Raw genomic sequence first — 13,914 nt, forward strand, 5'->3', positions numbered from 1 at the left:
AAAGGGATTCAGTGAAAATCAACAAATGACTACAGTAACAAAATAAAGCCTGCAGGAGTTAGGCAATCGTGAGGCAAGCCAGATTCTTGCACAAATAACACCTAAACGTCCTAGTGCAGGTAACCCAATTGATTGGTATTTATTTTGTTTCCCCAACTAGGATAGTCAACACTCTCAATAAACAAAACACAAAGAGCACAGAATCTCAAAAGGGCCTAAAACAGACCAGAGTTTCTGGTTTGGCTGATAACACATGTTGCATTTAGTGAAGGAGAGATCAGAATGACACTGGGTGTGCAGTTTCTCTCCTCTTTTAAGCCCTACAGAAAGGCCGTCGTTACACCCTGATTGGCCAAGAGGGGAATGCACCAAGCTGCTCTCAACTATCATTTAAGAGCCAGTCCCCACACCCTGCAACAGGTGAACTGAATAACCCTCTAATCACTCAGCAACTCAACCAAAAAAACACCAGGGAAAAGGTAAACAACAGCAAGCACCAGAGAATTGGCAGCTGCGTCGAGTCAGGGCTCTGCAACCTGCGGCTCCGGAGCCACATGCGTCTCTAAACAAAAAAAAAAATCAGAGATTTCGAGAATAAAGTTGTAATATTATAAAGTAGTAATTTTATGTGTTATTTTCTTTTTTTCTCGTAGTTATTAATTCTCATAATATTACGACTTTTTTTTCTCATTAAGTTATGACTTTATTCTCGTAATATTATGACTTTATTCTATAAATCTCAGATTTTTTCCCTCAATGTGGCCCTAATACTCCATAGTACATTTGCTCTTTGGCCCTCACTGCATTAGACTTATAAACTATATACTTAGACTATAAACTGTGTTACCTTCATCACAATGCTCAAATGTTTTCCGGCTCCAGACAGATTTTGTATTTATTTTTTGCCTAAAATGTCTCTTTCGATAGTAAAGGTTGCTGACCCCTGCACTAACTAAACATGAACCAACCATAGATGTGGAAACAACTCTTATGTCCCTAGCTAACCCTAACCACTGCGGGGGCGCTGTCATTAGAACAGGAGAGAAACACTATGGGTACGTTCCAAAGCTCTTAATTTTCGTTTCCTCGCTCCTCGATCCTCGCTTGAACCGGAAGTAGTTCTGGTGCGCCATCTTGAAGACCGTCCCAAAGCCCTTATTTGTGCATCGAGGAGCGAGGATCGAGGATCGAGGATCGAGGAGGCTTGCCGGAGGAGCGATGAGCGAGGATACACCAGTGTATCCTGCACGGAAGTCTTTTGCCGACCGACACGCCCCCTTACTGGAGATCAGTTACTGATTGGACGCTGCTGCCGATCAGACTGATCTGATAACTTTACCTCTCAACATCACTGGAGTTTCATACCGGAGTGAAAACAGATCACAGATTAAACGTTTTATAGTTTAGTTGTCTTCTGATTCACCATCTAGTTCAAATGTGTGTTAATTGAAGCTCTGAGCAGCAGCAGAAGGACCTGCAGTATCTCTCCTTCACACACCGTCAGTGAAGCAGCCTGACAGTCAGAGGGGTTTATAAAACCTGACAAACTGACTTAAAATAACTTTCTGCATTTTTTAGAATGATTTTTCTTTTCATGATCTGTTATTTCCCCCGTTAACTTTTATTAATGAAACTATTAAAGTCAGAGAGAGAAGGAGAGTCTGTCTGTCTGTCAGCAACAAACACCTTTTACATCATTTATCCTCATTTCCATTCAGTCACATGAGGCTGATGATTCCTGAACGTCGGTTTGATATACATCATTTACATTTTCCCTTTAGCCTAATAAATAATGTCCAGTGTTCAAAAAACACCACAGTCATATTCTGGGTTATGAAATAATTAACTCACAATCAGAATATCAATAACTACAGACGCTAATAATGAATAAATAATATAAAGTTATTGTTCCAGTAGAGATGGTTCCTGAGCATCTAAGCAGTCCACAGTAGAAATACAGACTGCAGCTTGCACTTGTCTTTATTAGTATTAGTACAGTTCAGACACAAACAGCTGTTAAAGCTGACTGACAGCTGATCCAGATGTGATCAGCTGCTGCTGTCATCAGAAATGGACGTCGCTTCACGTGACGCTTCAGAGGAAACGACCGTCCCATGTCGCTTAAATCGTATTTCCTCGTTTCCTCTCTCCTCGCATGGTTTCCTTGCGTCTCTCCATGCTTCCCTGGTGGGAGGGACTAAGACGCAAGGATGAGACGCAAGTGAGGGAAACAGGGATGCAATTAAGAGCTTTGGCATGCACCCTATGAGAAGCACTCTCTCACTCAGGAGGCGGGTCCTGTCCGGTTATCGGGGCGTGAACAACTCTTCATATAACCTCAGTCCACATTCCTCTTCCAGTCCGTCTGCTGAAGCATTAACGGTGAGGTTGCCTGCATTTCTCTCTACTAACATTCATGTATCTATGTATCTGCGTATGCTCTCCTGTGCTGCTAGTTTAGCTAGGTGCTTCAGTATAATGGTAATAGCATGCAGCGTGATTTACTTGTCCTAGATGTTATCCTGTATAGTCAATAGTGTTTTTCCCTGTGTGTTCCTGTGTGTTCCTGCAGGTCCTCTCCCTCTGAAATGGCCCAGTCAACCCTCGACACTATGCCCGGAGCAGCCACCGGCACCGTTGTGGTCTCAGAGCCGCTGAACTTCTGGGGAGGGAAGCGAGTGAAGCCCCGGCAGCAGAAGGACGCAGAGCCGGTGTTTGAACCAGCGACTGGTAAATATACTGCACACTAGAGCCTGTGAATATACTGCACACTGAAGCCTGTGAATATACTGCACACTGAAGCCTGCTGCATTATGTAATGAACGCTTCATATCTGAACTCTGTGTGGAACATGTTAGAGCCCAGTTTAAAGGTTTGCAGCAGGGTCACTGTATGTGGACAGAGACCCCTCCCACAGTTCTTCTTCTTTGGTGGGGTGTAAGGAGTATAAGGGCCACATTGAGGGAAAAAAAATCAGAGATTTCCAGAATAAAGTCATAATATTACGAAAAAAAATTGTAATATTAGGAGAATAAAGTCATAACTTTACGAGAAAAAAAGTCGTAATATTACGAGAATAAAGTCATAACTTTATGAGGAAAAAAAGTAGTAACATCACGAGAATAGGTCATAACTTTACAAGAAAAAAAGTCGTAATATTACGAAAATAACGTCTTAACTTTACGAGAAAAAAAAGAAAATAACACGTAACTTTAGTATTCTTTAAGTTGAATGAATGTATTTAAAAGTGAAAATCTGTAAACAAGTTTTTTTTCCAGTTGCAATATAGTAACAACTGAGATGTACCTCATAGTTATGTAATTGTTATATTTTCTTCTTGGAGCTCAGCCGATCTGTAAACCTGTTTATCTTGTTTTTGTAGGCCGGGTCTTGTGTCAGATGGTCCCCTGCGGAGCTGAGGAGGTTGACGAGGCCATAAAGAGCGCCCAAGCTGCCTACCTACAGTGGAGGAAGATGTCAGGCATGGAGAGGGCCCGGGTGATGTTAGAGGCCGCCCGCATTATCAGGGTGAGGCGGTCAAGCTCTGTCATTATACCATCCAGTCTGGAAACTAGCCAGTCTGATTTCAGTGTTGCGCAACATAAATTGGAGCAGCCTGTTGCAAGCAGCATGCAGTAAGACAGTAGTTATTCATTAAAAGCACAGACATGCCCTCCCTCCCTCCCTCTACTGCTGGCCTACATTTGCACAGAATAAAGCTTTTGTGTGTCTGCATGCCGTCTTTGATGTCCTGCAGGTTTTGGATTTCAACCCCAATCTGTCAGGGACATTGTATAATCTTAAAGCTATATACATGTGATTACACTAGATTACCACAGAGTATCTTTTTAAATAGTTCTGTCAAAGTTCACATTTATAACTTCTGTTATTCCAATACAAATAGGAAAGAAGGGAGAAGATTGCAAAACTGGAAGTGATCAACAATGGCAAGTCCATCACTGAAGCACTGGTGGATATTGATGTCGCCTGGCAGTGCATTGAGTACTATGCTGGCATGGCTGGTACACTGGCAGGTGGGTACACAAACACTTTTGTTTTTGTATAAAAAAAAAAGCGTGATTTTCCAAAAGTTCCAAAAGTTCTATGTAGGACAGAACCTGCTAAAATAAAAAAAATGAATAAATAAATAAATGACTCAATAAATACACTAATATGCCATTAAATTTACCAAAAATAATATTAAAAATAAATGTCGACATTTGACGACACACGTTGAGTAACAGCCCCCTCATTTGCATAATGAGGCTGTAATGCATAAAGAAAAGAATACAGAAATACAATTAGTTTGGTGAAATGCAAAGGGAAAATTGTGCAGGAATAAATAAATAAATACATACATTTCAAATACATATAAAATAAATAAAAGATACATGCAAAAATGAATACAAAAATAAATGCAAAATTAATTAATTATAAAAATATTGAAAATAAATTCGTAAATAAATATAAGGGAAAATTAAACAGAGTAAATAAATAAGGGAATTAATACAAAAGTAAATAATTAATAAGAAAATTAAAACAAATATAAATTGATGTCACATGTTATCAATTAATAAATGACTGTTTATTTTTTATACATTTGGCATAATGGCTTATCTATTTATCAAGTCATTTAATTATTTATTCATTTTTGATTTTGGCAGGTTCTGTCCTCCATAAACTTTGTGTTGTGTTATTTTAAAGTTGCGTTGCGTTTCATTCATTGAAGGCCAGCACGTCCAGCTTCCCGGCGGATCGTTCGCTTACACCAGGAGGGAGCCCCTTGGTGTGTGCGTGGGGATCGGTGCGTGGAATTACCCCTTCCAGATTGCTTCATGGAAGTCTGCTCCTGCTCTGGCATGTGGTGAGTGTGTAACAGAGTGTATTACCACATTATTGTAAGATTTGAGATAATGATGTCTGTTTGTCCAGCAATTATGTGTCTCTTGTAAACATAAACAGCTATGTGGGCGGTAACCTAAAGTGTTAAAATCCGGTTGTGTTTAGGTAACGCCATGGTGTTTAAGCCCTCTCCGATGACTCCTGTGACTGCCGTCATTCTGGCTGAGATTTACAAAGAGGCGGGGGTCCCCGATGGGCTCTTCTGTGTGGTACAAGGCGGAGCAGACACTGGCACCTTGCTCTGCCAACACCCGCAGGTCGCCAAAGTGTCCTTCACTGGCAGTGTGCCAACAGGCAAAAAGGTACAGAGACCAACGGAGTGCTGTGGTTTTAACATAATGTTATTTAAGAGGAAAAGGGTGTCATAGAAGCCCAGACGACCACCACAGTGTCCAGTATACAAATTGATTCCTAAACAAATGTATCCTTCTATTTAAAGGGTGGGTCCATTATTATTATTATTATTATAATTATTTTTAGGTTTTTATATCAATCTGTAGTTTCACAGTGGTGTCCCTTATGTACTCAAATCCAAACAAATTTATGTATGTTTTAGTGTCAAAATGCTTTTTTCCCACGCCCTTCTAACAACTTTTTCCCAAGTGACCGGACCTTGTTTTATACATAATGACTCTGTTACATATACAGTATATACACATCCTTATTGTCAGTGTATTAACGTTACATACAGTAACTTAGAGGGCTATGCTGCCTGTTTGGAAAAGCAGACAGGAGTACCGGCAAGGAAGCTAAGCAATGTACTGCTGTGTAGGTGCCACATTAGTTTGGATCCGAAAGTCACTCAAAAACACAAACAAACTAACTGATCGATGTTCTGCAAGGTAAAATGACTGTTTTTGTGAATGGAACTAACCCTGTCAGCTATTTCTGAACTTAGTACATCTAATTTTGACTCAGCTGGTGCTAGCATTCACATTATTCATAACCTTATTGATTAGCTCTGATTAGCTTCCTTTGGTAACCTACATCACTGCTTTTTGCTACGGCTGACTAGAGGTTTTCATTTGTAAAAAAAAAAAAAAAAAACGTAACGGAATGCAGATGGACCCGCCCTCTAAAGGACCATACCACTGTTTTAGCATGTTTAATTCCAACATGTAGAGACTTGAAAATTGCTTGAGTAACCCTCACATGAACACCATGACTGCATGTTTTATTATCAAAGAGAGTTCCAATGTCATCATGTGGTGATGTAGATTAGCGTTTAGCTTAATTTGAAAAGTCTGCACTACATTATTACATAACAATAATACAACTTTAATCACAATTGATGCAGATACGTAGTGTGAGATTGATTGATTACTTGCACTTTTCAAGACAATGCATGTCTTGTGTTATACCATGGTGAAATGAATGGAAACCAGTGGATGCCTTGGAAGAAGCCATTCAAAGCATGAAAAATAGCAGTATTGGAAAATGTGGGGGGTTTTTGGATTATTTTTTGGCTTTTTGCCTTTTATTTGGTAGTGAAAGTCTTGGTTGTGAAAGGGGGAGAGAGAGGGGATGACATGCAGCAAAGGGCCGCAGGTCGGATTCGAACCCCGGGGTCATAACTCTTTTCAAGCATGCTCTGTAACCGCTCTACAAGGCTTCAGTTGTCCCCATTGTTACGTTGTTCTCCTCGTCCTCAGGTCATGGAGATGTCTTCAAAAGGGGTGAAGCAGGTGACTCTGGAGCTCGGAGGGAAATCTCCCCTCCTGATCTTCAAAGACTGCGAGCTGGAAAACGCAGTGAAGGGAGCACTCATGGCAAACTTCCTGACACAGGGACAGGTGGGGCAGTGGTATCATATGTATTGTGTTTCAAGGCGTCCACCTCGACCTGATACATACAGTAATACATATACAGTCTACTCTGACAGCTCTAAATTTCTATTTGCATCGTACAGGTTTGCTGCAACGGGACCAGAGTGTACGTGCAAAGAGAGATCCTGCCCAAGTTCCTGGAGGAAGTGGTGAAGAGGACCAAGGTCATCGCGATTGGCGACCCCCTGTTGGACGGCACCCGGATGGGAGCGCTGATCAGCAAGCCGCAACTGGAGAAAGTGCTGGGATTCGTCACTCAGGCCAAGAAAGAGGTGTGCTTCTAATAATCCTCCGATACTTAGATCAGAGGAGCCTTTAATGATCCTTGTGTGGAAAAATTGAGCAACTGTGGAGAGGCATTTATCTGAGAATTAATCAGCTGTGATAGCACCACCAGCACTTTCACTAGACCTCTAAGCAGTTCTATCAAGTTTAATTATCCTTATCTTGGTTCTCATAGTTATGAGACTATAAAATTTACATACTTGCTAATCTGGAGACCTCAAAAATATGGAGGATTTTGAAAGTGTCTGAGGGAAGAAACAATTTGAATTTCAGAGACTTTGTTTCATGCTTTCTGGTGATTTTTAAAGAATGAAAATAGTAAAATAATAAGTACACTGCAACAGCATTTTGATCTTCATTTTTTTTTTATTATCAGGAAAGAATACAGAATAATTAGCTGCTCTAGCATAGACTAATATTCATCAGTTCATCATTCATTCCTTCATTCATTTGTTGCCCCTACTCGATTATTTCTTTCTCTTAATATTCTCCATTTCTCTCTCCGTCTCTCACTCCAACCCGGTATCACAGGAAGGCGTATAAATAGCATGACATTACACAGGCTTTTCGCGTGTCATTTGTACGCCATGCAACAAAACAATGGTATCGTCCGTAGTTAGGTTGAGACAACAAAACCACTAAGTTAGGTTTAGGAAAAACGTCATTGTTGTGCTTAAAATAAGTAAACCAAGTAAAATATCTACGTAAACAATGTTACATCGGTACGGAAGACACATGACAAACGTCACTAACGTAACTTACAAAACAAAACACCAGTCTTGCACACCGGTCCCCTGGTTAAAAGCTGTGTGTTTGTTGGACCCATCCACCTCCCCTCCCGTCCGCCATAAGCAGTCTTTCTCACTTTTTATTCTACGTCACTAGCTCTGAGTGTTGCATATTTACGCAGAGCGTTAACATTGCAGTCAGTACAGGCTACACGGCGTACAAATGACACGCCTAAAGCAAGAAAGGCGTTATTGCACGCTAAATGCCTTGCGCATTATGGTGTTATTCATACGCCTTTTCGTGCAAACGGGTTGCTCACTCACTGAAGGCCCTTTCAGACACAATGCTACAACGGCACAACTACACTCTGAAACCCATTATTTCCAATGGCTGTGATGTGGCGAGTGTGAGCAGCTCTCCTCTGCAAGGAAACAACATTTGGTGTAGCTGTATTGTTGTCCGGATAGAAACAGTAGGGCTTATACATGCCGTACAGTGCCAGAAACAGGTTGTGATAACGAAAAGGAATAAGAAAGTGTGAAAATTTGTCATAAATCGGGAGAAATACGGGAGAATTGTGTCCCCGGGAGGAAACCGGGAGAGGGCAATGAAAAACGAGAATCTCCCGGGATCGGGAGGGTTGGCAAGTGTGCTAATATGTCTGTTTTTCCAGGGAGCCAAAGTGCTTTGTGGAGGAGAGCCTTTTGTCCCCAGTGACCCAAAATTGAAAGACGGCTACTTCATGTCACCTTGTGTGCTTGGTGAGTCTCTTTGTGTACTCTCCAGGATGTCTTGATTTCATGTAACATCTACTGACGATACACCATCACATAATCAGTCCGTTTTTTTACACCATGTGCATGTTTTGCGTCCCAGTATGCACCATATGTTACATCCAGTCCTTTTCCCCCCGGCACAGAAAACTGCAGAGATGACATGACCTGCGTGAAGGAGGAGATTTTTGGCCCGGTCATGTCTGTGCTGCCTTTCGACACCGAGGAGGAAGTGCTCCAAAGGGCTAACAACACCACCTTCGGATTGGCCTCTGGAGTCTTCACCAGGTCAGCTGAGTACACTCGTGACTCTGCAGTCTGATGCAACTTACTGATTCACACTGCAGATGGTTTGCTCTCTAATCAGGTTATTGCGTTCAATTGGCTGCTGTCCACGCTTTCCACAAAAAGCAGCCAATAAAAATATTGCAAGTGGAATTCGTTGCACAATAGTCGTCTCTGTGGTCAGAGGGCAGATGAAGCAGCATTTTAACCGCGTGGTGAAGTTGCATACTCTTTTTTTTTTTTGTGCTTAAAATCTGAAATCTGTTCCTTTCCGTCTGCCCGCAGGGACATTTCTCGAGCCCATCGCGTGGCTGAGAACCTGGAGGCGGGGACCTGCTTCATAAACAACTACAACATCAGCCCTGTGGAGGTGCCATTTGGAGGATACAAGATGTCAGGTATGGTGTTTAGGTTAAAATGATCTTTGTCATGTTGATGTTTGTCATTGTAAATGCAAAGGAAATACATTCATAGCTTTACATGTTATTGCAGCGAGTGACCTGGCGATATAGTAGAACAAGCCGCAATACATCGAGTATCCCCTGAGCTGAATTATCTTTATTGAATGAAAGCAGGGCGAGTCACTAAAATAGACGGTGCTAACACGATCTCTACTGTGCTCTACCAGGCTTCGGCAGAGAGAACGGCCAGGTGACTATCGAGTACTACTCCCAGCTGAAGACTGTGGTCGTGGAAATGGGCGACGTCGAGAGCCTCTTCTAAACTCCTCTCACCGAGTTGACACTGCTGCACCAGAACTGTGACTAAAACACTTCACTTCTCCCTTCGGCCATGTGCTACTGTATATGCACCAGAAACGAGTACATGTAGCATCCTCTTCTTTGCACTATGTTTATATCATACCTGCGTATTTGGAGGTGCAGGTCTGTATGAAATGCCCATGTAAGAACTGAATAAGTGGACCCTCTAACAAATAACTCTACTTTCTTTACCCAACAAGTGAACCTACTTTTGTATTAAACAAGTAAATGAATAAGAACACTTGCTGATCCAAAAGCCTTAATTAGAAATGCTGTGTAGTGAACTGTGAATCAGCATTAATCAGTCGATGTCTGAATTTTATACTGTGTGTATGTTTGACTAACACACTATTGGACAACTAACGCCTCTATCAAAATAAAATGTTTTAGATACAAAGTCTCTGTGCCTGGTTGCTTCTGAATAAAAGATGAAATAAGATCCATGATTAATTACTACCACTACTTTAGTAACAACTGATAAACACATTACAGTATTAAAGGGGACCTATTAGGGATATTAATAATTCAAAGTTTAACCGTTAACCGACATTAAGCATTGTAACCGATTAACGCTATCGGTTAACACGGTTAAAAGAAATGTTAATAATTAATCAAAACGCCATGAGCGGAGCGAGTTGTAGCCTCGTAGCATTTATTCACCGACAAATAAATTGTACACACTGTCTGATACACCTACGTTCACAGCTATAACGCCACCGACAAAACCCACATTCACCGCTGAAGTTAAGCCTCGCTGACAGACCGTATGTGTGTGACAATGGTGAGCACGAAGCTCGAGCAGAGCTACAGATGCTAAAGCTGTGTGTTTGTTGGACCCATCCACCTCCCCTCCCGTCCACCATAAGCAGTCTTTCTCACTTTTTATTCTACGTCACTAGCTCTGAGTGTAGCATATTTACGCAGAGCGTTAACATTGCAGTCAGTACAGGCTACATGGCGTACAAATGACACGCCTAAAGCAAGAAAGGTGTTATTGCACGCTAAATGCCTTGCACATTATTGTGGCATTCATACGCCTTTTCGTGCGAACGGGTTGCTCGCTCACTGAAGGCCCTTTCAGACACAATGCTACCACGGCACAACTACACTCTGAAACCCATTATTTCCAATGGCTGTGATGTGGCGAGTGTGAGCAGCTCTCCTCTGCCAGGAAACTACATTTGGTGTAGCTGTATTGTTGTCCGGATAGAAACAGTAGGGCTTATACATGCCGTACAGTGCCAGAAACAGGTTGTGATAACGAAAAGGAATAAGAAAGTGTGAAAATTTGTCATAAATCGGGAGAAATACGGGAGAATTGTGTCCCCGGGAGGAAACCGGGAGAGGGCAATGAAAAACGAGAATCTCCCTGGATAATGGGGAGGGTTGGCAAGTGTGCTAATATGTCTGTTTTTCCAGGGAGCCAAAGTGCTTTGTGGAGGAGAGCCATTTGTCCCCAGTGACCCCAAATTGAAAGGGGGCTACTTCATGTCACCCTGTGTGCTTGGTGAGTCAGCATTAATCAGTCGATGTCTGAATTTTATACTGTGTGTATGTTTGACTAACACACTATTGGACAACTAAAGCCTTTTTATCAAAATAAAATGTTTTAGATACAAAGTCTCTGTGCCTGGTTGCTTCTGAATAAAAGATGAAATAAGATCCATGATTAATTACTACCACTACTTTAGTAACAACTGATAAACACATTACAGTATTAAAGGGGACCTATTAGGGATATTAATAATTCAAAGTTTAACCGTTAACCGACATTAAGCATTGTAACCGATTAACGCTATCGGTTAACACGATTAAAAGAAATGTTAATAATTAATTAAAACGCCATGAGCGGAGCGAGTTGTAGCCTCGTAGCATTTATTCACCGACAAATAAATTGTACACACTGTCTGATACACCTACGTTCACAGCTATAACGCCACCGACAAAACCCACATTCACCGCTGAAGTTACGCCTCGCTGACAGACCGTATGTGTGTGACAATGGTGAGCACGAAGCTCGAGCAGAGCTACAGATGCTAATGTAGCACAAACAAACACACTGCTTGCCGGACAATTGCTATCGTTAATCCGGGCATACAGAGTGTCGTTACGCCGGGCAGACACAAAGCTGACAACCTGCTAAACTAAACTAAATGTGCGGTGGAGACTTTTACTGGGAAAATGGCTGCATGTCCGCAACACTACACGCAGCACCATGGCTGCTAATGCTCGTGGACGGTGAACTGGAGACAGTGAGCGCGGCATCGTAGCTCAAACAGCAGGTATGAGATAAGTAATGTGTTTTTTGAACATTAAAACATGTAAACATGTTCAAGTATAAACCCAAAATACGTATAAGTATAATAAGTATGCACCTGAAAATGAGCATCATAGGTCCTCTTTAAACATGTGTTATTAAATTTTTTTTTTTTACAAATATCCAATAGTTGATAATCTCCATGTTAATGTTTGTTATTATGATAATATGTGACATTTCAGTACAACACCACCACATATCCAACTTCCAGGTGTGCATTTTACCTGTTCCATTATACAGTAACTGATTCTGGGTGAAGACGCAGATGTACCATACCATGGTCAGTTTATCAATATTAGGCAACTATTGCTTAAGAACAATTATCACCTGTCTGGATTTATTTTAAAACATTGTACTGTTAGTACCTGTCCTGAATAATTACTATTTATTACCATCCATGTACTAACGATAGACCAGTGGAGGCTGGTCCATAGAGGCAGAGGAGGTTGCTCCTCCTCTATTTTTGAGAAGCAAGAGGGAGACCAAAATATAAAAAAAGAGTAATTGGTTGAAATAAATCATTACCAAATCTCATTATCATTTATAACATTTGTATTTTTTTCTTCTTTGGAAAAAATCCATTATTCAAATCCTGATTAAAATGCTTCAACAGCGACACCTGCAGGGCAGAGTGTGTATGAAGTGGTTGTGGGCATCATGGGGGTATGGTAGAGGAGAACAGGCACCTATGGCAAGCCGTTTTAACATTTAATAGCTAAGCTTGACTATCCGTAAATAAAATTACAGATATCCACAACTGCATTTTGACTAGTTGTAATTACATTTTGACTAGTCAGAATTCTTATTCAAGACATCTATATCGTCATTCTGACTAGTCAAAATGACAGTTAGAGATATCTGTAATTCAGTTTTGACTATCCTAAATAACAGATATTACAGATATCTCAAACGCCATTATAACATCATTATCAGAATTGTTGTGCATGACGTGGCTCATGCAAGGCTTCCCACTGGATATTGGCCCAACAAAGCATCTGAACAATGTTAGCAGAAGCTTTTGCTAACTTGGATAGTTCGGTTAAGTTGGAAAGATATTCACAGATTTACACTTCCTGGATCAATAACTCACAAGTGAAACATTGTTAAAAACACAAACGACGGCTCTTTCTAACCGTAGTAAGGTAATCCTTGAGTCCAAGCAAATGTTTGTGCCAGATGTTATACAATTCCTTCCAGGAGTTCCTGAGATATCACTTTCACGAGAATGGGATGGACGTAAACTCACAGTGACCTTTGACCTTTGACCACCAAAATCTAATCAGTTCATCTTTGAGTCCAAGTGGAAGTGTGTGCCAAATTTGAAGAAACTCCCTCCAGGCGTTCCTAAGATATTGCGTTCATGAGAATGGTACGGACGGACGGACGACCCGAAAACATAATGCCTCCGGCCACGACCGTTGCTGGTGCAGAGGCATAAAGAGTCCTGTCAGACACAAACTAACCAGCCTTTAAGGTAAAAAAGTCCTACCAGACACAAAAGACACCTCTTAAAGTTTCAAACCTAAAATCAAGTCACTGGTACAGACAGGCCCTGGTACAACTCTCTACCTAGAGTGCTGCCAGTCCTGCCAGATGCAAAGGCCATCCCTCACTGCTACAAAGAGAAATCCAGCCATCTGTCTCCAGATGGATTGTCGGTCCTGCTTTATACGGGGCTTAAATCCTAATCTGAGTCGCTGTCATCATACCACCTTGGCCTCTTAGCGATGACCTCCCAGTATCTCTCCCAACTCCTCTTTGTGGAGGAGCTGAGGCCAGAAGTTGAGAGAGTCGTCTCTTCAGAGCTGTCCTCTTCTATGAGGCTTTCCTCGTAACTCCCTATGGGCCTTTTAGCAGGATCTGTCTCCTTGTTGCCCTCCTCCCTGCTCCTCTTTCTGGAGGAGCTAGGGCAGGAAGTTGAGGGAGTCGGCTCTTCAGAGCTGTCCTCCTGGATGCCTCCTTGATCTTGATGAGGTTGTTGATGCTGATCTGGTTCCTGATGCTGATCAGGTTCCTGATATTGAGGAAGATGCCGA

At 41.6% G+C, this 13,914-nt stretch overlaps 1 protein-coding gene across 1 annotated transcript; it reads left to right on the forward strand.

Moving 5' to 3' along the window:
* Nucleotides 1-2,260: 2,260 nt before the first annotated feature.
* On the forward strand, nt 2,261-9,958 carry aldh9a1a.1 (aldehyde dehydrogenase 9 family, member A1a, tandem duplicate 1). The gene is made up of 12 exons (XM_074636420.1): nt 2,261-2,382; nt 2,573-2,730; nt 3,383-3,528; nt 3,905-4,034; nt 4,730-4,864; nt 5,008-5,204; nt 6,555-6,695; nt 6,812-7,000; nt 8,416-8,503; nt 8,662-8,803; nt 9,086-9,198; nt 9,429-9,958. Exons 2-12 carry the CDS (start codon nt 2,589-2,591, stop codon nt 9,521-9,523), a joined length of 1,518 nt encoding a protein of 505 aa, XP_074492521.1. The 5' UTR covers nt 2,261-2,382; nt 2,573-2,588; the 3' UTR covers nt 9,524-9,958.
* Nucleotides 9,959-13,914: the final 3,956 nt, after the last annotated feature.

This window comes from Sebastes fasciatus, chromosome 5 (genome assembly GCF_043250625.1).
Source record: "Sebastes fasciatus isolate fSebFas1 chromosome 5, fSebFas1.pri, whole genome shotgun sequence".
Lineage (NCBI taxonomy): Eukaryota > Metazoa > Chordata > Actinopteri > Perciformes > Sebastidae > Sebastes > Sebastes fasciatus.